At 41.9% G+C, this 25,518-nt stretch overlaps 1 protein-coding gene across 1 annotated transcript in view; it reads right to left on the reverse strand.

Moving 5' to 3' along the window:
* DSN1 (DSN1 component of MIS12 kinetochore complex) overlaps nucleotides 1-25,518 on the reverse strand; it is a 187,040-nt gene that overhangs the window by 63,546 nt on the left and 97,976 nt on the right. The window contains exon 8 of the mRNA XM_085882345.1: nucleotides 22,551-22,626. Coding sequence (XP_085738471.1) covers nucleotides 22,551-22,626 — 76 coding nt within the window. The remainder of the gene's footprint in view (nucleotides 1-22,550; nucleotides 22,627-25,518) is intronic.

Raw genomic sequence — 25,518 nt, forward strand, 5'->3', positions numbered from 1 at the left:
TGCTTATAAAAGTGGTTTAATAAAATTAGTATTGTTAATCCAGTTTGCTGTTTGTTCTCACGACACCACAACATGCGGGCTGAAGTTGTAGACAGCAAGAAAGTTGTATGTCGTGGAAACTATAATATAGTTAAGTCAGCATTATATGGATTTTATAACTCACTCATGATGATCGTTGTTTGTTGAATGGTCTTTTTAAGTGCCAGAAATAAAAGAGGAAGAGAAAGAAGAAGAATCCATAAGGCATGGGATTGTGGAGAAAAATGTGAAACCATTGTTAGCCACAAAGTTTGACATTAAATCGTGGAAGATAATCAATCTCAAGGAAGTGCTACATTATGAAAATATCATTAAGATTAGCCAAGGAGAAAATCCTGGATTGTGTGGGATGAACCATAAAAGCTGAACATGGTTCCATGCTGTGCCAAAGCATGAAAGTTTCCCTCAACCTCACCAGCTGCTGTACGATTCGCTGTAAGCCAGCTTAGGAAACACGTTCTGCCAAGTGGGAACGTCTGGACATGAACTGCAATGTGTGTTGCCTTGAAGGGCAGGTTTTTCATTCAGCAGTAAACATCATGCAGTAAACAAGGAATGACCAAGCCAGAAGAATACAGGAGCATGTGAGCACAACAGATTCTGACTTGAATGTTTTATGACGGTGTGAACTCGGCCTGTGGTGGAGCTTTTAGATTTAAAAAAATCCCATAAAAGATAAGAACATAAGCGAGGAAGAGCACAGGTTTAGGAATGAAGGGATAAAAATAATTTCCATATTTTGGAGAGAGAGGAAGAATAAAATAAATAATAAAAGACTTGGAAATTTAACCAAAGCTTTTCCCCATTGATTCAAACGCATTGGTAAACCCATGAAGGACTTGGGTGTTCTTTCACATTCCTTCAAAAATGTAATAAAACAAACAAACAAAGAAGCGGTCATAGACTGGTAGTTGCAAAATCAGTCGTTGCAACCTTGCCCTTTTGGACCTCAAAAACAATAGGCTTCAAGCTTTTGATTAGTGAACCAATTCAGTGACCCAATATGCAAATTCTGTTCAAATTTCAATTCAATTGGATGAAAAATGAAGATTTTGCGACCTTGACCTTTGACCTCAAACAATAGGTTTCGTGACCCAATATGCAAACTCTGTTCAAATTTCATGTCAAATGGATGAAAATCGACGATTTTATGCAACCTTGACCATTTGATGTCAAAAAGAACACGCTTCGAGCTCTTGACTACTTCGACCACGTGGTTAACTTTTGTGAAGATAGGTATAGAATTGCGACTGGTAAGCGATTGACATAAAGACAGACAGACAGACAGAATAACAAAATCAACCAACGAATACCCTTGTGAATCTTTGATTTCACAAGTAAAAAGAGTACACAACGAAAGAAAAAATAAAGAAACAAACAAATTGGTGTTATACCAGTCTGTGAAAGCCATTGGGGATGAAACTCTGGCAACAATGTCCTTGGTGAGCAAAACTCGAGCATCCAATCAATCGAAATTCTTCACCGGTTGTGCCTTTATCTTGACTCAAGATATTCCAACATCCAAAAATTGTGCACATGATATGGCGGGAGCGAACCAAGGTGGCAGAGTAGCAAAAGCCACATTCATCTGGCAAAAATGTTACTGTCGTTGGGTCCTGGCCTTCGGCAGAATGGCCGAGAAAAACAGTTTATCGAAAGCTCCCTTCTCCTTTACAGCCCATTTGCAAGCCTCGAGAGATTAGTCTGGAAAGGGTGCAGTGGCAAAACAGCCAGTAATAGAGGAAAGCTCATAAGGTTTGACTTTTGGCAACAATGGACAAAAGAAAGGACACCCAAATGGCACATCCATGAGTAGCCAGAAAATTCTGGGTCACAGTTGGTTTGGCAAAATGGAACATCCCTACCACCTTTCTGGAAAAACTAGAAGGGGTACCTGGCAAAAAATTTACTATAACCGTTCAAAAATCTTGTGAATAAATTAGTGAAATCACTCATTTTTTTTCGTATCCTTTTCTCACCTGTGTTGCACGTAGGGGGAAAGGCAGTGTATAATCAGAAATACTGTTTGATCGCGCAATATATTACTGTTATATAAATAAAATGGAAATGTTGAAAAACAAGCTCAAATGAGCTAAGATCCTCGTCCTCTTAATGATGACGTCATAAAAACGAATATGACGTCATTGTGATGTATCAGGTTTGCAATAAATTATCTGTGCTAATGTCCGGCTTGATTCCCGCAAACAAAATTCAAAAAGCTTGCCAAGCTTCGGAGATAATGGTATAGGCGATTTCCATTAGCGGCGATATTATGACGTCAAGTTTTTTTCTAGGAAGAATTTCCAAAATTGGAGATGGTTACTGCCTGCGCATGGGCTTTCTGCATATACATGGCAAATTTCACAAAGATCCAAAGAAAACTCTGGGTTGTAAAACAAAAAATGTCAAAAAAGAGGAATGACATCATAAAAATTGATATGACGTCATAGTGATGTATCATATGTACGGTAATTAATCTCTGCTAATGCCCTGTTCGATTCCCGCAAACAAAATTCAAAAAGCTTGCCTAGTTTCGGAGATCATTTTTAGGCGATTTCCATTAGCGGAGATATTTTGACGTCATAACTTTTTTTCTAGGAGGAATTTTCAAAATCGGAGATGGTTACTGTCTGCGCAGGGAATTTTTACATAAATATGCCAAGTTTCAGGAAGTTTCGATGAAAACTGTAGGCTGTAAAACAAAAAGTCCACAAGAAGAAGATGAAGAACAACAACGTGAGTAAGACTTAGAGATCCTCCACGAGGATCTAAAAAGTGTTGAATATAGCAAGCGTTTTCTGAATCAAATTAACAAGAGAAACGGGATTGAATGACACTCTATTATTATAAGTGAAGAAGAAGATGAAGGAGGAAGAGTTGTTGTTTTAATGTAAATTGAAACCAGCCAATCCATCCTCATTGGACTCAACTAAATCATACTGTTTGCGGTCTTACTGAATGATATCATACTGTTTGCGGCCTTACTCACCCATATCATGTCGTTTGCAGATTGGGCTCGATTAGTGGTCTCCCCTAAAGGACAATTGTTGCCAGCCCGACGCACGTAGGCAGGGATAGACGGACACAGGGACGGATGCAGGCACAGCAAGACCGAGCTCCTTTAATGTGATAAACCAGGAAGTTGTTGCAACAAATGCACGAGTATCTTTTTTTTATCTTGCCAAAACAAAGTTTTTGCAAGATATGTGAGTCAGCTTGTATGTTTTTTTTGTTTGTTTGTTTGTCTGTAATCAAGTATAAAAAATTCTGCAGAGCACAGTTATCATTGGAAATTTTTGTAACTTCGCATATCAGAGGCCTATAGAGGTCCCTTTCAGCGCATAAAATTTTGAAGGTCAAGGTCAAAGGTCAAGGTCACTTTGTCGCAAATCAGGGGAGTCGACGAAACCCTTATTTTTTGAGTAATTTTGATCTAATCATCTTCAAACTTCATGGAAATATAGTTCATGGTCTGGCGCTCAGCTGATTAATTTTTGGTGGCGATTGGCGTTGACCTTCATATGTTTTTTTTTTTTAATTTTTTGTCTGTAATCACGTATAAATCACTCTGCAGAGCACAGTTATCATTGGAAATTTTTGTAACTTCGAATATCAGAGGCCTATAGAGTTCCCTTTCAGCGCATACAATTTTGAAGGTCAAGGTCAAAGGTCAAGGTCACTTTGTCGCAAATCAGGGGAGTCGACAAAACCCTTATTTTTTGAGTAATTTTGATCGGATCGTCTTCAAACTTCATGGGAATATAGTTCATGGTCTGGCACTCAGCTGATTAATTTTTGGTGGCGATTGGCCTTGACCTTCATGGTTAGCACCTGAGGTCAAACATATTTGACCCCAAGGTCAAATTTTCAAGTTTTAGGAACCATATCGTGTAGTACCTAAAATTGAACACCTCAATGAGTGCTTTCTAGATATGTCAAGCTTGAGACATTATGACGTCATTTGGTGACGTTATGAGGCAAACGCATATTTTCATGGTTACTCTGTAGAACGATTCTCATCGGAATATCTCGTAGGCAGATATTCCTCAAGGAGTCGCTCCTGGTGGATAGCAGCTCTGTTCACCTCAGTGTGACCTTAAAGAAGTTACACGTGGTCACCTTTTGGCAAGATACGGGTCACCCTACGGGTGACATTGGTTTATTTTTTTGTTGTACACCTTGTCGAGGCTCGTACGAGAGCTAACACACAATGCACATCAAGGGGGGCATGAGACAGGAGGGGAGGGAGTGGGAAGGACAAAACAGTGGGGAACAGAGACATTAGATCTGTGGAAGGGAGAGGGATGGGAGAGGGGACGGGGAACATGGGGAATACAAGATGGACATTACAGGGACTTTCAAGAAGGAAAGCAGGGAATTTGAAGGAGGTGGGCTTGGGTGGATTATCGGGGGTAGAAAAGATCGAGGATTTGGATGGGGGATGATAAGAGGTGGTGGTGAACAGCTGTTTTGAAGGCCTGGAGGAAAGAATGGGATTGAAGACAGTGTGGGAGTTTATTCCGAAGGCAGGAAAAAAAGAGGAATGAAAGAGTGAAGGTGAGCAGTGATTCGTGATTTTGGTAGTTTTTCCAGAAGGGGGTTGTTGGCGGACCTTGAGCGCCCTGCGGAAATGTGGTGGGGACAAATCGCAGACACAGCGGGGGGGGGGGGGCGAGACCGGAGAGGAGACGGTAGAAGACAGAAAGACCACCGACCAACCTGCGGTGATTGAGTGAGAGGCCCAAAGACTCAACCTCATTGCGGGAGATGCCAATGATCCGAAATCCCTTGGCTTCGACAGCGTGATGCCGAGAAAGGTGGGAGGCAGGAGCACCAGCCCAGAGGGGAAAGCAGTACTCCATCAGGCTGCGGACAAAAGCTTTGTAAGTGGTCAGGAGCTCAGGTGTGCCCAGGAAGGACTTTGTACGACGGAGGATTCCCAGTCGGCGACTGGCTTTGGAGGCCAGGTTGGAAATGTGGCTTTCCCAGGAAAGATCATGGCAGATAGTGAGACCCAGAAGCTTGAAAGAAAGGACTTCCAGAGGATTGGTGAGAAAGTGGATGGGGGGGGGGGAGGGTTCGAAACGGTCCTTTCGAAGAGACATCGTGAGAGTGTGAGATTTGTCCAGATTGAAAGGCATGTTCCACGTGGTTTTTTTTTTTTTTGTATACCTTGGTCGAGGCTCGTATGAGAGCTAACACACAACTCACAGCAAGGAGGCATGAGACAAGAGGGGTGGGAGTGGAAGGCACAAAACAGTGGGGAACAGACACATTAGGTGAACTGTGGAAGGGAGAGGGATGGGGATGGGACGGGGAACATGGTGAAGAGAAGATGGACATTACAGGGACTTTCAGGAAGGAAAGCAGGGGAATTGAAGGAAGTGGGCTTGGGTGGATTATCGGGGGTAGAAAAGATCGAGGATTTGGATGGGGGAAGATAAGAGGTGGTGGTGAACAGCTGTTTTGAAAGCCTGGAGGGAAGAATGGGAAAGAATAGAGTGAGGAAGTTTATTCCAAAGGCGGGAAAAAAGAGGAAAAAAAAAAGTGTTGGACCAGTTTGTGATTTTATCCAGATCAGCAGTGAGCGAAGAAGCTGCTGCTTGCTGGTCTGAGGGATGACTGATGGTACGGCAGAGGGTGGAGTCATCAGCAAAGAGATACAGAGGATTTTCCAGAGAGTCGGAGAGATCATTGATGAAAACCAGAAAAAGAACAGGGCCCAGAACGCTACCTTGAGGAACTCCAGCCTGGACAGGAAGGGGGGATTAAAGAACTCCATTTAGGGCCACACGGTGAAGTTAAAATCCGATAAGTAATGTGTAAGGAACAAGGATAGATTAAAACAATTTTCTGGATGCTTGACATTTGTCTTTAGCTTGAATATCTCTCTCAAATGGAAGATTAATCTCCAGCGAAGTCGATGGCATGCCATCGCAAATCCCCATACTTCCCACATTAAGCAAAGATGAAAGATGGCAGAAAGTGACCCGACATAAAATTTTGAGTTTAAATTTTGTATTCCGTTTTGACCCATGTCCTCATGGGATATGAACCGGGGGTCAAATCCAAAAAAAAAAACAAAAAGGAAAGAAAAACGATACATATTTCATGCATCCCCCAGTGTTGATTGCATTTTTTGGTATTTGACCTTTGATTCCACCTTCAGCCGCTGTCACACCTTGACGTTTTAGCCAGTGTATGGCAACGTACCAAAATGTATGTAAAACGCTGGCGTACGTTGAACTATTGATGTTTTTTTTATTTTTGGGCGTATAATAACGTGTTGCACATATGCATAACGTGTTAGTAACGTACACAGAACGTTTTAATCATATATAGATAACTTATACCAACGAATGCTGAGCGTGTTGTCGGCGTTCACAACCTATGCCCAACGATAGTCTAACTTATGCATCACGTATCGCCGACGATCACGTGGCGTAGGCTATTAATAGGCTGCGGCTCGACGATTCAAATCATAACCTTACTAGACATCGAAGTGTGAAGCCGCTGTCACACCTTGACATTTTAGTCAGCGTATGCCTTCGTATGAAAAATTTGCCAAACCAAGCTGGCACACGTCGAATAAGTTATGGGTAAGTTTTGTACACGTTAAGAGCACGCTGGCATACGTCGTAGAATGCTGGCAAACGTCGTAGTACGCTGGCATACGTCATTGTATGCCGAGGACGTCGAGAAATTTTCAGCATGTTGAAAATTTCTCGACGTATGACACACATTCCGCATACGCCGGCATAAGTTGAAGGCATGCTAAGCGATCGTTGACACACGTTACTTGTACGTTACTCATAAGTCGAAAAACGTCAAAGTAATGGTTAGAGTCAGTGTTCCAGACTCCCTGTTTTTTTTTTTTCTTCAGTATGACTGTTATGATTTAAATCGTTGAGCAGCAGCCTTTTAATTATATTATATTACCACACTAGAAATCGAAGTGTCAACATGACTGTCATACCGTAGAAAAAAAAAAAAAAAAAAAAACAAACAAACCAGGGAGTCTGGAACACTGACACTAACCATTACATTGGCGCGTTTCGCCTTATGAGTACCGTACAAGTAACGTGCGTCGACGTGTGTCAACGGTCACATAACGTGCCTACAACATGTTACTCATAGGTTAGAAATAAGTTTCGGGTACGCTAAACATAACCTCGACGTGTTTCGACTTATGAGTAACTTACAAGTAACGTGTGTCGACGATCGCGTAACATGCCTACAACTTATGGCCAGCGTTATGCGGAACGTGCGAGTCATACGCTGGCATACGTCGGGAAATTTCAAGCATGGAAAATTTGTCTAACAGCTCGGCGAACTACGACGTTTGCCAGCATACTACGACGTATGCCAGCATGCTCTTAACGTATACAAACTTACCCATAACGTATTCGACGTGTGCCGGCGTTTTAGCCCAATTTTGCACACGTCAGGCATACGTTGGCTAAATCGTCAAGGTGTGACAGGGCCTTTAGGGGTCGGTGCCAAAAATGATACTGCTCTTGCACCTTCTTGCTATGTCGGGATTACAACTACCAAGTTTGGTGAATGTCTGCAGAACCGTTTAGGAGATAGTATGATGGACAGATGGACAGAGCCAATTATCATATCTCTCCCTCACCAATTATAATCCAATATGGCTGCCAAACCATGTGACGTATGACATCATATGTGTAAACCTTTTGTTCCTCATGGATAGGTGGTCATTCGTGTAAAGTTTCGCCTCGATCTGTTCAGCCACTTCAGAGAAGATTTTTGAAGGTTAAATAATAATAAAAAATATATAAATGGCTGTCAAATGACGTGACCGATAACGCCATTTATTTTTCTGTGGACCATTTTATCCATAGATGACCCTCAAAAATTACAGATATATATATATATATATATATATATATATATATATATATATATATATATATATATATATATATATATATATATATATATATATATATACATACATACATACATACAGGGGGCTGCAAAAGTAGGTATACAGTAATGAAAACAAGTACAGTCCTTACTGTATACCTACTTTTGCAGCCCCCTGTATATAGCGTTCTACATATGCAATTATGACGTCATAACAAAGGTACCTATTAGGTCATAAAAAAAATCACACTTATTTCCCCATGAGGAGTACTTGACATACGCCAAGTTTCAATTTTTTCGTCGGTTTCAAAGATAGAGGTCAAAATATTTTCCATTTTTCCAACATGGCTGCCACAGCACATGACATATGAAGTCGTAATCTATATATATATATAAAGTTGAAAGTGTGTCTGCCTGTTTGTGTTTCTCTGTGACCTATGCACGCGAAAAGTACTGGACTGATCCTCACCAAACTTCACATTCTGACAGAACATGTACCCGGGAGTGTCCCGACGTAAAAGAATTGTACTTCCGACTTCTGGCTTCCGAATTATGACGTCATCACCTGATTTCGTAACGTTAATTTTTCAAGTTAAGCCGATTGACATGGGGCCAACGCCATTTGCAATAGAATGAAAAAATAATGCTACAGTCAATTGAAGACAATGACTTCCGACTTCCCGGTTTCCAAATTATGACGTCATCACCTGATTGCGTAACGTTAATTTTTCAAGTTCAGCCGATTGACATGGGGCCAACACCATTTGCAATAGAATGAAAAAATAATGCTACAGTCAATTGAATACAATGACTTCCCGGTTTCCGAATTATGACGTCATCACCTGATTGCGTAACGTTAATTTTTCAAGTTCAGCCGATTGACATGGGGCCAACGGAATTTGCTAGAGAATGAGAATTAATAAAGTCTCAAATGATGACATGAAACCAGCCTCACATTGTTGAGGCATTATGGTTTTTTATCTGATACGGCAATAAATCTTAACATTTTTGAACTTGAGTCTTCTGCATATAAAACATGGCAGGGAAAATATAATATTATAGTGGTGATGAAAAGAAATAATAATGGTGGCAGCCTCTACAATTTTACAATTAACTGTGACATATACTCCTTCAGACCCGCCATCATCCACGGGATTCCTGTGCGGAGCAAGGGTATCCCTGCTAGTTATCAATAAAACATTGTACATGAGTAGTTGCTCCTATGGTGAAAATCTTGTCTAAATCTGACGAGCGGTTGCGGAGAAAAACACTAAAGTTCTGTGCGGACAAACAAACAAACAAACAAGAAAAAGAGCAATCAGAGATTGCAGACCCTCACCAGGACTTGTTTTGTGTGGTGTGTTGTGTGATGTTTGTGTAGGTTTGTGTGGCGTTTGAGTACTGGTGTGTTACGTAATTAATAAGAGACATAATTAGAACTGCCACTTTATAATTGCTGGCAGTGATGTCTGGGTACCAAGAAGTCCTGCTTTGATTGGACACCTGACCTTGATCCATAACGTTTTAAAAAATTATTATTCAATTGAATTCAGAATGGGATAAAAATAAATTCAATTCAAATCAAATGGAAGACCAAATATGTACAGTCCTGCTGGAGTAATCAGAAGAAACCCAAACAAGCAAAATGCAAAGATGAAGTCATCCTGGAGGAACTTGGATAGGATTCGGGTTTCAGCTGCTACTACTCTACTCTCAACCCATCCAGGCACAGCCAAGTGAGCCTTATTTAAAAAAAATCAAAAATCAAAAAGAACTCAGATCAAAAAACATGGCATCCACATCACGTGACCTATGACATCATAATTATCATTAAAACATTCTACATGAGTAGTCGCACCAATGCTGAAAATTTCTTCTCAATCCGACAATTGGTTGCAGAGAAAAACATGAAAGTTCTGTGCGGACAAGCAAACAAACAAATGAAAAATCACTCATTGAGTGACAACTTGACAAAACAGCAAAAAGTAGAATGACACTCAGTAGAGCACATACCTCTGCCAGGTGGAACAATTCACGTTTTGTATCCCACTGATGGGCTGTATCTGAACCAAAATCCAATCCGCTTGTTCTTGTCACCTATCCAACTCATCCAGCTTGTTTTGTCATAACTCATCCACAACATTTTGAGATATAGCGATATATTTAGTTTTTGGTCCGATCTATCAATTTTAGAAATTAGGCCTGTGTTTTGACCTTAAAATTAAATGGTAGGTGAATTCAGTGACCTGATATGAAAATGCTCTTCAAATTTCAAATTAATCGGATGAAAATTGAGGATTTTAGAAAATTTGGCCCAAATTGGCTTGTTGGCCTAAGTTTACCTCAAAATCAATAGGTGGTTGAATTCAGTGACCTGAATTGACAATTTTAGAAACAATTAAAAAACTTGGTCTATTTTGGGTTGACCTATGTTGACCTTTTGACCTAAGATAACCTCAAAATAATAGGTCGTTGATTTCACTGACCAAATATGCAATTCCTGTTCAAATTTCAAGTCAATCGGATGAAATTTGAGGATTTTAGAAAATTTGGCTCAAATTAACCTATTGTAGACCTTTTTGGACGAACAAATTTTAAGAAACTTCAATGCGTGACCATTGCAGGGTCGGTGACATTAATCTCTGAAAATTTCAGAATGATCGTTTGAGCCGTTCGACTGGAGGTGAGCGGACAGACAAACACACAAACAAACAAACACACAAGCAAACAAACGGAGGCGATCATCATACTTGTCAAAATTTTTTATTTTTTTATTTTTGCCAAGTAACAAACAAACAAACAAACAAACAAATGCAATACCCTCTCCTTCGGCAAGGGTAACAAGAAAAAGACGTCGTGCAGAGCACAATACTTGCAAAATCCATCCCCCCTGTCCAAAGGTTGTCATGGATACATCAAATTGTCCATTTCATTAAGATTAAAATTGAGAATCTTAATCAAAGCTCAAGTCAATCAGATGAAAATTTATTATTTTTCAGATTGAAATTGATTTTAGAAGTTTGACCTTGAGTTGACCTTTTACCTTTTGACCTCAAAATAGTTGCTTTCCCAATTGAGTGATGCACTATGAAATAGCTGTTTAATTTTCAAGTCAATTTGATGAAAAATGACGATTTTAGAAACTTGACCTCAAGATGACCTTTGACCTCAAAATCAATAGGCTTCTCAGTTAAGACTACGTCAACATCTTGGTGAAGTTTCATGATGATCGGTTTAGAATTTTGACCTGTAAGCGATTGACAGACAGACAAACAGACAGAATAACAAAATCGACTGACCAATGTACTTGAAAAATCTTCGATTTTGCAAGTAACAAACAGACAAACAAACGGACACAAATGCAATACCCTCTCCTTCGGTGAGGGTAATAACATTGTGAGACTATACGGTATTATAAAATAGGAAACATTCATGACATGATACATATCACAATGCATCATGGCATGCTTACACTACTCAACATCGTCTCTGAGGAGTCTTTGTAAACCTTTGGCACCTGTCTGTCCATGATGTGAAGGCTGCAGCCAAGCGTCGTTCAGGGGTATGTAAAGCCAACTGATAAATCAATGATGCCAACCCCGATCTCGAGGACGAGTTGTAACCACGAAGGAAGTCTTTCATTTTTGGGAAAACAAACACAAAATAAAAGTCACTGGTTGCAAGGTCTGGTGAACATGGTGGATGAGCGATTAGTTCCATCTCTCAGGCTATTCTGAAAGAGTTGACTCAGCACCGGTGAGTTTGACAGTTTACTCAGGAATACTAGCAGGGACTGCAAAGCAGCCACCTCATTTCAGGACTGGTCTCCCATGTCTTGTGCTGCTGAAATTAACTCAACTTGGGAATTCTTCCACACAAACCTGCTTTCTCTCATGCAAAGATCCAGCCCATATCATCTTCAGTTATCGTATCCTTCTTCTCACCCGTGGTACAATGAAACCTGTGGTGAGGCAGTTGCTCTGAAAGAACTTGCCTTTTCTTCCTGGAAAATAAACCCAATCAAAGGCAATCTCAGCTCATTCCACAAAACCCACAAGTGTGCGTCCACTCTGAAGAGAACGAGAAAACAACATCTGTCAAACCTCAAGATTGAACTTTCAAACTTGTCTCCCTCCTCCAAAACATGATGGTGCCTTGTTAAGTCTGTCTGCTCCTTTCCCATCCCTTCCCTCTTCAAATGGCAGCACAGCTGACTGCTCGTGAGAAGGTTGAATGCCTCAATTCTATGTGTGCTTCCAAATCTTGTGTCTGCATATATCTCTATATCTCTATATCTCTATATCTCTATATCTCTATATCTCTATATCTCTATATCTCTATATCTCTATATCTCTATATCTCTATATCTCTATATCTCTATATCTCTATATCTCTATATCTCTATATCTCTATATCTCTCTCTCTCTCTCTCTCTCTCTCTCTCTCTCTCTCTCTCTCTCTCTCTCTCTCTCTCTCTCTCTCTCTCTCTCTCTCTCTCTCTCTCTCTCTCTCTCTCTCTCTCTCTCTCTCTCTCTCTCTCTCTCTCTCTACCCAGCCATATCCAACTGCTCAGGGACTCTGTCTTTTGCTCCCTGAGAAGGTCGAGAAGTTTATGTCAGCACTCGACTCTGATTCGGCAATTGAACCAGTCAGCATTAGCTCATGTGTCCTAAAAACCTGCTCTGCTGTTCTTGCATATTCTCTCCCTGCCCTTTTCACCCTGTCATTTGCCCAACAACACCTTCCATCTGTTTGGAAATCCACCAACATCACTGCATTACATAAACTAAAAACAGCCACTCGGTAGAGTGTACACCTCCACCAGGCTGATTAGTTTATGTTTTGCATCCCACTGATTGGCCGGATCTGGAATCGAACTGGAACTAAAATTGAATCGGCTTGTTCTTGTCACCGAACCAACTCGTCCACCAAGTTTTGGCCGAATCAGTCTACAACTTTTTGAGATATCGTGCTTTGTATCGTTTTAGCCCGATTCCTCAATGGTGAAGAATCCCTTAAAAAATTATCGGATTTGGATACGAATTCAGATCTTCACCCAAACTGAATCAATTCTTCCTTGTTACATACCCTACCTACCCATCAAGTTTCATCCAAATCTGTTCACAACTTTTTGAGATATCCTCCTACATGTCCTTTTTGGTCAATCACTCAATGGTGAAAAATCACATTAAAAAATCATTAAAAAAAAAAAAATCAGCAGATTCAGATCCGGATTCGGATCTTCACCAAAATCTCATCATTTCGTCCGTGTCACATACCCAACCTGCCCACCGAATTTCGTCCGAATCAATCTACAACTTTTTGATGTACGTATACTGTTCACAAACAAACAAACAAACAAAAAAAAAAACAGGGGTGAAAACATAACCTCCATCCACCTTTGAAGTGGAGGTAAAAAAAGTGTAAAAACGGATCCCCTTAACTGCAGACCAATTAGCTTACTTCCAATAATCGGCAAGGTCATGGAATCCATCATCACAGTTGACATGAACTCCTTCATATTCTCCAACAACCTCGTCTCAGATCACCAATTTAGTTTCAGAAAATATCACTCCATCTTGGACATGCTGCTCCTACTCTCCAAACAATAGATGGAAGTCCTCAATTCCAGACATGAGATGAGAGCAGTCTCTCCAGACATATCTTGTGCTTTTGATAGTCTGAAATCCTGCCTCACTCTCCAAACTCTGCCGATGGCAAACCATCTTTCAATCCTGACAAATCTCACACTCTCTCTGAAAGGACCGCCTGACAACCCTCACCCTCCTCAACCCTCAACCTGCATTCTTAAGAATCCTCTTGAAGAAGTTCAGTCATTCAAAATCCTGGGTCTCACTCTCAGCCATGATCTTTCTTTGGCAAACCACATTTCAAAGTTTACCTCCAAGCCAGCCACCGACTAGGAATCCTAAATCATACAAAGTTCTTCGTTCGCACACCTGAACGCCTATCCACCTGCAAGGCCTTCATTCAGTTTGATGTAGCCGTGCTCTCCTCTCTGAGCTGGCTCCCTTGCCTCAAATATTGCTCAGCTTGATGCTGTGCAAACCAAGACCTTCAAGATCATTGGAATCTCCCATGCTGAAGCTGAGTCTATGGGCATATACCTTTCCTATCGCAGACAAAGTCGGTGGGTTCTCTGTCTTCCACTGCCTGCTTTCTGGTCTTGCACCCTCTGCTCTTTCCATGCTTTGTGTCTCCCACCGGCTTCTGCAGAACACACACAGTCCACCAACAACCCCCTTCTGGTGTAACTCCAAAAATCCAGGATCACAGTTTTTGCCCCCTTTTCTCCCACCTGTGGAACCAACTTAAACATTCTCTTCAATCCCATTCCTCCCTCCAGGTCTTTAAGACAGTTGTTCACCACCATATCAGATCATCCCCAATCCAAAACCATGATCTTTTCTACCTTTGTTAAACCCTTCCCATACCTCAAGCCCTCCTCCTTCCAAATTTCCCGTTTTCCCTCCTGAGAGTTTCCCTCTGTATCCATTCTGTCCACCCCATGCATCCTTTCCTGTCCTCATTCCTTCCCACATCCATTGTTTGCCCAAGTCTCCTATCTATCTCTCTCTCTCTGTCTCTCTCTCTGTCTCTCTCTCTGTCTCTGTCTCTGTCTCTGTCTCTGTCTCTGTCTCTGTCTCTGTCTCTGTCTCTGTCTCTGTCTCTGTCTCTGTCTCTGTCTCTGTCTCTGTCTCTCTGTCTCTCTCTCTGTCTCTCTCTCTGTCTCTCTCTCTGTCTCTCTCTCTGTCTCTCTCTCTGTCTCTCTCTCTGTCTCTCTCTCTGTCTCTCTCTCTCTGTCTCTCTCTCTCTCTGTCTCTCTCTCTCTGTCTCTCTCTCTGTCTCTCTCTCTGTCTCTCTCTCTGTCTCTCTCTCTCTCTCTCTCTGTCTCTCTCTCTCTCTCTCTCTCTGTCTCTCTCTCTCTCTCTCTCTCTCTCTCTCTCTCTCTCTCTCTCTCTCTCTCTCTCTCTCTCTCTCTCTCTCTCTCTCTCTCTCTCTCTCTCTCGTTCCATTTGTTCTGTTGTGTCCTGATCCACTTAGAGTTCTAGCTCTTTCACGAGCTTTAACTCAGGAAGTAAAATTGTATACACAGGACCATTTCACATGCCTGTGACCATGGCAATTACTTCAAGCATATTTCTGCGATTGTTAATCATTGATTCTTCCACATGCTGAATGTTGTTCAATGAACAGCCGTTTTGGGGTCATCTAGAATGAGGCTGTTTTGCTGCTTTCACATCCCTCTTTAACCCTCCACACTGAACTCCGAATAATTTTTACCTTCATGGTTGCCTCTCGACACGCTGTAACCAGTTGGCGATAAATGTCCAAACTGAGATGCAAAAAATTGAATGACAACGTGTTAGCTTGTGCAAGCAGAAAGCAGTCATTCGAGTGACCATGTACACACGGCACATTCGCTTCTGTGAATGACACACCACGTTACGTACGCTGCTGGCACGTGCTGAATGACGCGGGAAACATTCCATTATCAACATGTGAAATTGCCATTCAGTTCGCATTTGCACATTGGGGAATTATGAATAAGGAGAACTTCATATTTGAAAGTAGATGAATTGACAGTCTTCTTCTTTCGTATCCAGCAGAGTGCTACGGGGTAGCATAATTGACTGAGGGCACGGCTGTGCCACTGATGGAATGCCTTCTGTAGGTTAGGGCAAGAACTTGGAATCTGTTCAAGCGCCGGCGATAGCTCACCTACTTTTTGTGAAGGACACCGTGCGATCTTAAATGTCCACAAACTAATACCGGCAGATGGGATGCCCAATTCAACGTCCATCAGAGCGACGTCACACACATTACTGAATCGATCACCCTGCCTGCGAAACACTGAGATGTCGGTTTATAACTGGGCTGAGATTCGAACCCAGGCGAGACAGATTAGAGGCGAGTGTGTGTACTTCTTGGCCATCCTACCAGCCCTAGATTGCCAGTAAAAGCTGTTTGTGCAGTCATTCCAATCGCATTGTGCAGCCACATAAAAGGCAAATTAACATAAAACGAAGATAATGGCGACAAGACAGGTGGATGCATAAGACAACGAGAGTTGAACGATGACAATCCTCTGTCAAAGAAGTTTCAGAGTCAAAATAGCAAAACAAATGAGATTTCAGAAGCAAGTAAATAAATAAATAAATAAAAGTAAACAGGTCGAGAAATAAAACAGATATAAAACAATAAAGATGCATATCAGCAGCACTCTTTCAGCAGACAACTCAAAAATGTTTCCTCTTACATAGTCCCAGAAACAAAGATTTTGTTCATAAGCAGCGAGCTTCGAGGACACGGTTCAGGAGTAGGTCTCGGGAGACGCATCACAAATGGGCCTCAAGTGTGGCAATCTGAAGCAATCTAGTGCGACTGGTCCAGGGGATAAATTGAGAAAAGCAAAACCCTCATGGCGTGCCACTCAACTCGGTAATAAAATGGCCCGTTTTGCAGCGTCAAAACCGATTGCCTGAGAGCGCCATCGCCGAACTTCGGCAAACGGATCCCAGAGCCGTGGCGCCATTTTAAACGAGAGTTAATATCACAGAGCAAATGCTTCCTACAGCAGAGCTGTGCAGAGCAAACAAGCATCCCATCTCCCCGTGTCGAATGGCCCCTCTTCCTCCCAGATCACTTACCAAACAACACTACTCAAATCTCCCCCTCACACCCCACATCTCCTCTCCACTGCAGGATTCTTCCACCCTTCCCCCAAGGGGACTGGAGTCTAATAAATTTCATTCCTTGGAGGAATGCAGTGCCTATAAACCGGGCGGGAAAGACAACTCTGTATTAAAGCAAATTCCAGTGCGCCAAGCGCGAGTGACTGTTTCTCGGTGCCTCTCGAGAGTGTGCAGAAAACGGATTAGGGCCACGGCAAACAACATTTACTCAGCAGCATGCTGACCTCGGAGACGGATTTCCATTGCGAGCTTCCAGAATTTAATATACCGGCTCCATAAAACTCAGGCCCGCTCCCTTGAGAACATAAATCATGGGATTCCAGGTTAACCCCCCTAACTCCCACCCCATTTAATTTGCTTTTTTTATTTATTTATTTTCCCAAACTTGTGCAATATTTTTTTATTTTTCAACTTTGTATTTTGAGAACTTAAGTAAACACGAAACCAATGGAATTGATACTGTGAATAGGTTGTGTATGTCAAGTGGCTCGGTAGTGGAGTCAGTAAAGCTTGTTGTATTGCCATCACTGGTGTGGGTTTTGATTCCCGTGGCTACTCAGCAGAAATTTCTGCACTCTTTGATAGTAACGACCTACCCAGGATTGGTTTTAGCCACACAATCGTTTACAAGTGATGGTGAATGACTCATTCATCTGAAAAGAGAACAGAGGAATCCACCACTTCACAATCACTCTCACCACCACCTCCACCAACATGGGCAAACGCAGAGCCACCTATAGAACTTCATAACACCACCAAGACTGACAGCACATCTCACCGTTGGGTTATGGCTATCAAACAGGGCTGCCGTGCGTGGCACTCCAAAAGTTGCGAAACAGAACGGGAATCTCAAGACCTGGATTTATTTATGTGGCATCATTCTTGGATGATGGAATTCATTCTTGGAATGTCATTCTTGGAATGACACACCTCATGAAAGGGTCACCGTTCTCGTTAATCTGCTGGTGATCATGACGGATTGATTGTCCAACTTCAGGTAACAATGCAGGAAAGAAGAGTTACCACTTTCGTTGGAGACCAATTGTGTTCAACAAGGAAACCCCCAAAAATTATAGTTTACATAATGAAGCAAAAGAAATCAGTTGACTGTGTCACAAGTGAAGTAGTAGATTCAATAAGTCAATATCGATGGAATGAAAACAACCTGAAAATGGTATTTACACAGAGTTTTGAAGTCTCCTAGTAACATATGGCACTGATAATACTGCTGGTGTGGACAGCAGTGAATAAGAACAAGCAATAAGCAGTGATGGAAGAAACAGCGCAGGGATGTTTGGAACGTTCACAAAGCAGTGCCTGCCACGTTCCACGCCTTTCTCATCATCTCCCAAAGAACGTCGCTTCCTGAGCTTCATGTAGTATTTTCTCGTATAAAGAATGATGTACGTTTCCATTTTAAATAACGATTTCCATAGTTTTGGTGAGACAGGAAGTGTTCATATGGGCAAGGCTTTGTACCACGACGAGGCATGTTGCAGAAGAATGAAAGTTCCGATACAGATGCTATATGTACATGTTCTGCGATGTACCATACTCTTTCACACAACATCGGTGCTCCCAAAACAGTTTTGTGGCAAGGGTCATGCTCGGCGGTTTGCCATCCCTCTCCCAGCAGTGGTTTAGAGCAGGAATTTTGAATTTGTTCAGGGTGCTGGCAATAGCTCAACTATTCTTTGCGAAGGACACCATGGGATCTTTAACGTCCACCACGTAATGCCGGCAGATGGGATGCCCAGTTTAACGTTCATCTGAGGAATGACACACCTCATGAATCACCCTGTCTGTGAAACACCGGGATGACAACTTATCGCTGTGTCGAGATTCAAACCCAGGCTAGACAACTTAGAGACAAGTGTGCGTACCTCTAGGCCGTCTTGCCAGCTCTAAACCCTCCTGTTTACCTCATGTCTAAGCTAAGGCTCAGGAGGAGTGTCGCAAAACCCAAGGTGCTTTGATCGATGCCCAACTTGAAGACAGGCATAATCCAAACTTGCACTTGAAGGATAAAACGCAAGCGAGGCACCAACAGACAACGCAAGCTCTGTACACAGCAAATAGAACAGCAGTCTGGAGAGCCCAAAGCCTCAACAGGCTGAATGGTTTACATTTTTTATTCCACCGATAGGCTGGATCTGCATCCGGACCATTCGTTCTTGTCACACTCCAAAATCTAATCGCCTTGTTCTCATCACCTCCCCAACTCATCCACCAAGTTTTGTCATAATCCGTCTACAACTTTTTGAAATATGCTACATATCGTTTTGGGCCACATTTCTCAATGGTGAATAATCGATTTAAAAAGTATCCGATCCGGATCTTCACCAAAGTCAAAACAATTGGTCTTTGTCACACACTCAAACAATCCACCAAGTTTTGACGGAATCCGTCCATAACTTTTTACCTCCACCACCGAAAGTGAAGGAGGTTATGTTTTCACCCCTTTCTGTCTGTTTGTCTGTGTGCAGGATATCTCAAAAAGTTGTGGACGGATCCGAATGAAATTTTGTGGACGGGACGAACAAGGACGAAATGATTAGATTTTGGTGAAGATCCGGATCCGACTACAAGAATTTTTAAAGTGATTCTTCACCATTGAGAGATCGGGCTAAAATGATATGTGGCACGATATCTCAAAAAGTTGTGGACGGATTCGGACGAAACGTGGTGGACAGGTTGGGTGTGTTGCAAGGACGAATTGATTCGATTTTGTGAAGATCTGAATCCAGATCTGGATACGAGAATTATTCAATTGATAAAGTGATTCTTCACCATTGAGAGATAGGGCCAAAAATGACCAAAAGCATGATATTTCAAAAAATGTATCGGGCCCGATATGTTCTCGTGGATCAGGCATTACGTGGCGGAGGTATGCGCTCTAACGAGTGCCCTTCTAGCTGAGATATCTTATATTATTCACAGACAGACAAACAGGCATGGGTGAAAACACAACCTCTGTCCACCTTCAGTGGCAGAGGTAAAAATGGATGACTGGCTCTTCTCTTCAGTCCTCCTTTCACTCTGCTTTACCTCTCACACACCGAATACAAGAATATTCACGAAATCCCCTCCCTCCACAAACTATTCATTTTTCCAAGATGGTTTGATGACGATGTGCCGGTTGAAACTGCTCGATAACACGAGATTGTTCATAAACCAGAAGCCGTCAGGAATTTTGTGAACACTTGCGATCTTTCCACAAATCTTAAACTGTAACTACAATATTATAACTTGTCACCTGTTTACTCTACTCCTCTTTTAGTTAACAACATCTCAACTCACATTATATGATCAACAATTTGTTCCATATTTGATCATAGTTATACAAGTGTTAATCATTTGGATAGCTTGGATCTGGTGTTGGGTTCGCGGTTCGGGTGGTGGCTTGAGATCCTCGGGTTCTGAGTTTAAGCCCCATTGGCCGCTGAATTAACACCAGGGGGTTGACTCAGCCTATCATCCTTCTGAGGTCGGCGAAATGAGTACAAGTGTAGCAGCCAAAAAGGCTGCACATGAAGGGAAGGGGTATCAACGGATTGATTAAATCTGGTATTGGTGTGGCGCAGGCTTGATGGGCCGAATGGCCTCCTCCTGTGCCTTAATTCATTGTAAATTTTTGTAAATTATGTAATTGTCCTGAACACAATACACCGCCCAACAGCCACGTCTAAATAATTTGTGACAAGGAGCTTGTACATGCATCAAGTGCAAGATGCCTTCAGGGAGACAGAAATATGTAACCTCCTGACAGGACGTGACTACACCGATGCAGTTACGTCACCCTGAAGCCAAGACTTCAAGGATAGCTGAACTAGCATTGTTTTTCACAAGCGAACGCAGAGCCTGTTATCCAGCAGGGCTATTACTGCACCGGTTATATAAAATGGGACGACTATAAATTTAACCCTTCAGGTATCCAAAATCAACCCAATCGGTAACGAGGCAAAATGGTGTCACCAAGAGGCAAGCCATTTCTTAGAGATAAATAAATAATTTATTTCACAAGGCACGGTGAGCACTATTGGGAACACAAAAACATGAGCCGACCAAAAGAAAAGGGTTTCCCAATCACAGGCCTCGATCCTCAGGAATCCCCTTCCAAAGGCCACGCCATGAGTCTTCGCCTCCAGGGCATTCAGGTACCCCAGCCTCGGAAACTAACCAAAACGCCTCCACACGAGACGTCTGCACATTCACTGATGGCAGCTGTGCCAGAAAAGTTAATCTCCTGGGGGTGGGTGGGTGGAGAGGGGACATGCTGTGTCACCCCGATCCTACATGGCCCGACCAGTTCCACAGAGGGGAATAAGTCGACGGGATGCTTTTACTTATCTCTCGCCAAGTCAATGCCCTTGTCGTCATGGGCAACATTAAAGTCACCTTACCCTAGACACATTTTAATGCAGGGAAGAAGTTCTGAAGCTGCACGAACATATACGGTTTATAATGTTTTAATCAAACTATTACCCCTCCCTTAAACATAACAGTCCTTTACATGAATGACAAGGACAGGAGGAGACAATAGACAAATCAACACAGCACATGGGATTTGAAACTGGGGTCCTACTGCATCTTAAAATGTGCTCAGATACCAAACAGGCCAACCATGCAGTATCTCATCGGTTTCGATTCAGGCAGAGTTGCGGATGCCATATAGACTAAATGAAGCATCAGCAACTAAAGCTGGCAATGCCAAAAAATTTTGTAAAAATCCAAGATACCACTGACCGACAAAAAATATAATGTTTTTGTCTCAACCTCAAGGGTTATGCGACTGAGTTGGTGATCAGTGGTCTGAAACCTGATGAACACATCAAACAGTGACCGAAAAGCAATTCCACATGGAGGAGGATAACATTTTCCACAAAATAATTAAAGTATAACTGAATTTTCAAAGATGTTGGTTCTTGCCTGTTGACGTCTCCATGAGCCAATTTCATGCGAGATAAGTGTTGGATGGCCAATTGTGGAAAATGCGTTAATTTTAGACATTTTAAACAAAATAAATCATGGAAACACATGGCTGATACTCAGACAGCTGAAATACCAAAACAACGCCAGGATTGTTAAGGGATAATTTAGATCGATTTTGTTTAGTGTAGTAAGATTCGAAACATTTCTCCATTCCCATGATGTGAAAGGTGATAAATTGGTGAGCCAGATGTCTCATTCCTGAGTGGTGCAAAACAAGTGAACATTCAACCGAGAAGAAAGGAAGAGGAGTTTGCATAACCAAGGCATGCGTTGTTAACTATTCATACTTTTATGAAACTACCAGCACGATGGTGTGGCTTGTTCAACATTAAACAAGGCTGGAGTGTCCTGTGAGAGACATCTGGCCAATGTGGTGGTGCGAGGCAAAGACGAGAACTAGCTCTTGATATGAAAACTCAGGATCTCAAAATGAGCTGTCAGACTCCGTGGCACATCTGAGAGATTTGGGGGCACCCTAGCATCATAAAAATCCACTTACAGCGATTAGGCTGTACTTTACATTGCTGATGGATTCCACCATTTCAAAGTTATTCACACGATATGTCTGCACATCCTGCAGATGACAAACGTGTACATCGTTCGGCAATTATGCGTCAAAGGCAAGAACCAACATGGCGCTCATTGCAAAGGACCAAAGTGTCCCCTGGGATGAGTGAGTTTAAGAGTTAAGCACTGAGAGCAGTACATTATTTGTTTAATACATGGCAATTTCAATTATAGTGCAGGGGAGAAGGGTCAAGACAACTGAAAAAGCAAAAACCATGAAGCTTTGGCTGTCACCAGTCATTTTCATGACAATTCGATTGTTTGACTCTTCTTGATCAATTACAACTAATGAAAGAGACGGTGACATGCATTGCCACGTCAAGCCGTCAAGGATCGCCCCTTTACCTCGTATTCTCTTTCACACAGGAGATGAATAAACCTTCTTCGTCCATGGCTGCCAGGTTCTTCTCAATCTGCATCGCTGTGGTCAAATACATAGCAGTGCAAATTAGGACAAATCTTCTGAGTAACCCAATTATCTCAAATTCATGTTTTAATGTAGTGTACCTTTCTCAGGTTTTCGAATGATTTGTTAGCACGATAAGTGGAACAACTGTTATGTGGTTATTACAAGAGTCGTCTAGAAAGAGGCATGGATTAAAGAACTGGAATTTACAATACATGTCAATACAATCTGGTTCAGGTAAAGCATGCATTCATGCTCTCCAAAGATGGCAGGCAAACATTAGAAGGGGTAGGATAGGTGGCAAATTCGTGCCAATTTAAAGCAAAGTTCGTGGCATTTCGAGCAATGACAATTGGATTTTTCTGCAAGTACAGAAGGCAGAGACGACTAATGTGTGTGGAGCTGTTTGGCTGAACAGCAAATGCCAGCTGTGCTTCTTGGTGGCGACTCATGCAGAAACAGCCTTTGGGAACAATAGGAGCGCCGTTTCAAATGAGGCATCGGCCCATTGCTTGATGGTGTCTAAACATGCACGGAGAATGAGGCAGGACTTACGACCCAAAGACAAAAACAGCCAAAGGAAATGATCATCGCTCGTTTCAAACATACTCAACTCAGCTCAGCAGTTTTCTCTTCTTCCCTCACACTTACAAATAGATGAGCTTATCATATCAACGTGATAATTACACGAGCAACCTCTTTAATTTAATTTGCTAAACGACACACGTGCACGCGCACACATGCGCACACAACTAAAATAAAAATAAAATAATTAGGGATTCTAAATTAGTTCAGTAACGCCGTGCCAAAAGCTACAAAACTTCAGCAAAGCATCGAGTGCATCAATTAGCATATTGTCAGTGAAAAAAAAATTAAGCGATGCCTAATTATTACAGCTTGTGGCTGTTGCTGCAAATAAAAAAAGGAACCAAATTAAAACGTGAATTTTTGAAGGTTTTTTCCTTCACCTCAAAGTGGTCACAGAATACAGGTCATTTTCACCCTTCAGACCTAAAGGACGTTGCCCTGAAAATAAAATAAATCATACCACTTCTCCCTGTCTTACCACACGACCCAAACTTCAGATTTACTCCTTTACATTTATTTTGCCTTTCATCTCGACCAAACGTACAAATTATTAATTGTGCAATTAACTGCAGTTGAGTAGCACTCTAACTTACTACACACAGTACGATGTATCGCATTTGCGACGGACAGCCGAGTGCGCTCGCAGGAACGCTGAGGCTCGGAGACCGATAAGCGCACGACCTTGTAGAAAAAGAGCCCGAAACAGGCGTACACCCTGAGATGCGAAGACAATGCACTTTGACAGCAGCAAGCTCCTCGCCCATCGTGAAGGAACGCCGGGAAATGCTTGCCAAGGCCATGATGTGATCAAAACGTCAAACAAGTCAAAGTAATACCATATTCACGATGAGATGAAAATGGTCAATTCAATATTCCCCTGGTATGGCTAAGCTTGGACCCGGCCCTCAATTTCTTAACCCCCACGAGAGTGGAAATAAAAAGAATGATTGTCAAAATATCTGCTGCAGACTGAGAGGGAAAACTGTGCCATCAGCCCTTTGTAAGTGCAAGCAGTCAGCAATTGCATGCAAGCAATGCATCGGTAGTCTATATCAGTTTGTGCTCCATTCAGATGTTTTTAACCAACATGATACTTATAACAGTCAATTAAATGCTCAAGTTTGTTCAATTTATTAAGCACTTATTCTTCGGGGAGAGCCAACCCCTAATATGTAAATTACACTTCCCTTTAAAACACGCGAGCCTTAATGAAAGTTACATTTATGTGCCTGCGGGCATTTTGTTGGCATCAACCATGTTCAATTTCTGTGACAAAGTACAGCTGAGGCAAGGTCATTTGGTCATACAATTGTACGTTAAACAGTGTCGGCCTATACCCTGCACGTAGCTCCATCACAAAGCAAAAATACCCTGCAGACAAAACTCGGTTAGTTACGAACGTTTTACCTGCTCATACAATCACTTTTACAGTAATATGCTGAGTTCCCCCATTCACTCAATAACCTAGGGGTAATAAAACTCTCACTGCATCGATATTCATACTTTATCCACATAATGTGTTCGATGGCCAATTTCGACGATATGAGAATCCTACTCGAATCTCCAACAGTGCTGCATGGAAACGGTTTTTAGAAGCTTCCTAAGAAAAATACATACCGATGAAAATACAGCTTCAAAAGTGCAAGACACGGGGATTTTAGTTTCAAAATAAACAATGTTGGAAAAAACAATTAACGACAGTATAAGAAAACATGTCGCTGCACGCCGGCTTTCATCACCACAGCTAACAAAGCAATTCTTTATTTAAAGGCCAATTTTATAGGCTTTATGGCATATTTATGTGAACGAGTCACCTGCTATTCAAATGCTGAAGCAAACCATTCTGCCCAGCTAAAGAAACAAGGCCATTATTTAAAAAAAAAAAAACTAAAATAAACAGCAGCGGAAGAAAGGAAACTCACCAAGGCAAAAGAACGAACAGAGAATGAAAAAGGACAAGGGGGACAAAAATCTGGTCAGAAGCATGGAGCCTATTAACCTGTAACCTGTTCAATGGATTTCATTAAATAAAGTTGATAAGAGGATTGTTGTGGGAACATGAATAGGAGGTAACAGGTGAAAAAATAGACTAGTTATACCATTAATACAGGTTTCGACTAAGTGCGTGGTTTTTGTGTGCAAACGATAGAGCAAGTGTCGAAGCTTGTTGAGGAGGTGATAACCATGACGCTTCTCCATCGTGATGTGTCGATAAGCTTCCCCATCATCAAGTCTTAAGTTCCCTCCGTAATCTGTCTGTGTGTGTTTCTTTAAAGTAAAGTAATTTCACCAGTCCCAAAAGCCCAGCAAACCCCCCTC

The sequence above is a fragment of the Eptatretus burgeri genome, chromosome 5 (assembly GCF_056783735.1).
Source record: "Eptatretus burgeri isolate ZD-2024b chromosome 5, Ebu_testis_v1, whole genome shotgun sequence".
Taxonomy (NCBI): Eukaryota; Metazoa; Chordata; class Myxini; order Myxiniformes; family Myxinidae; genus Eptatretus; species Eptatretus burgeri.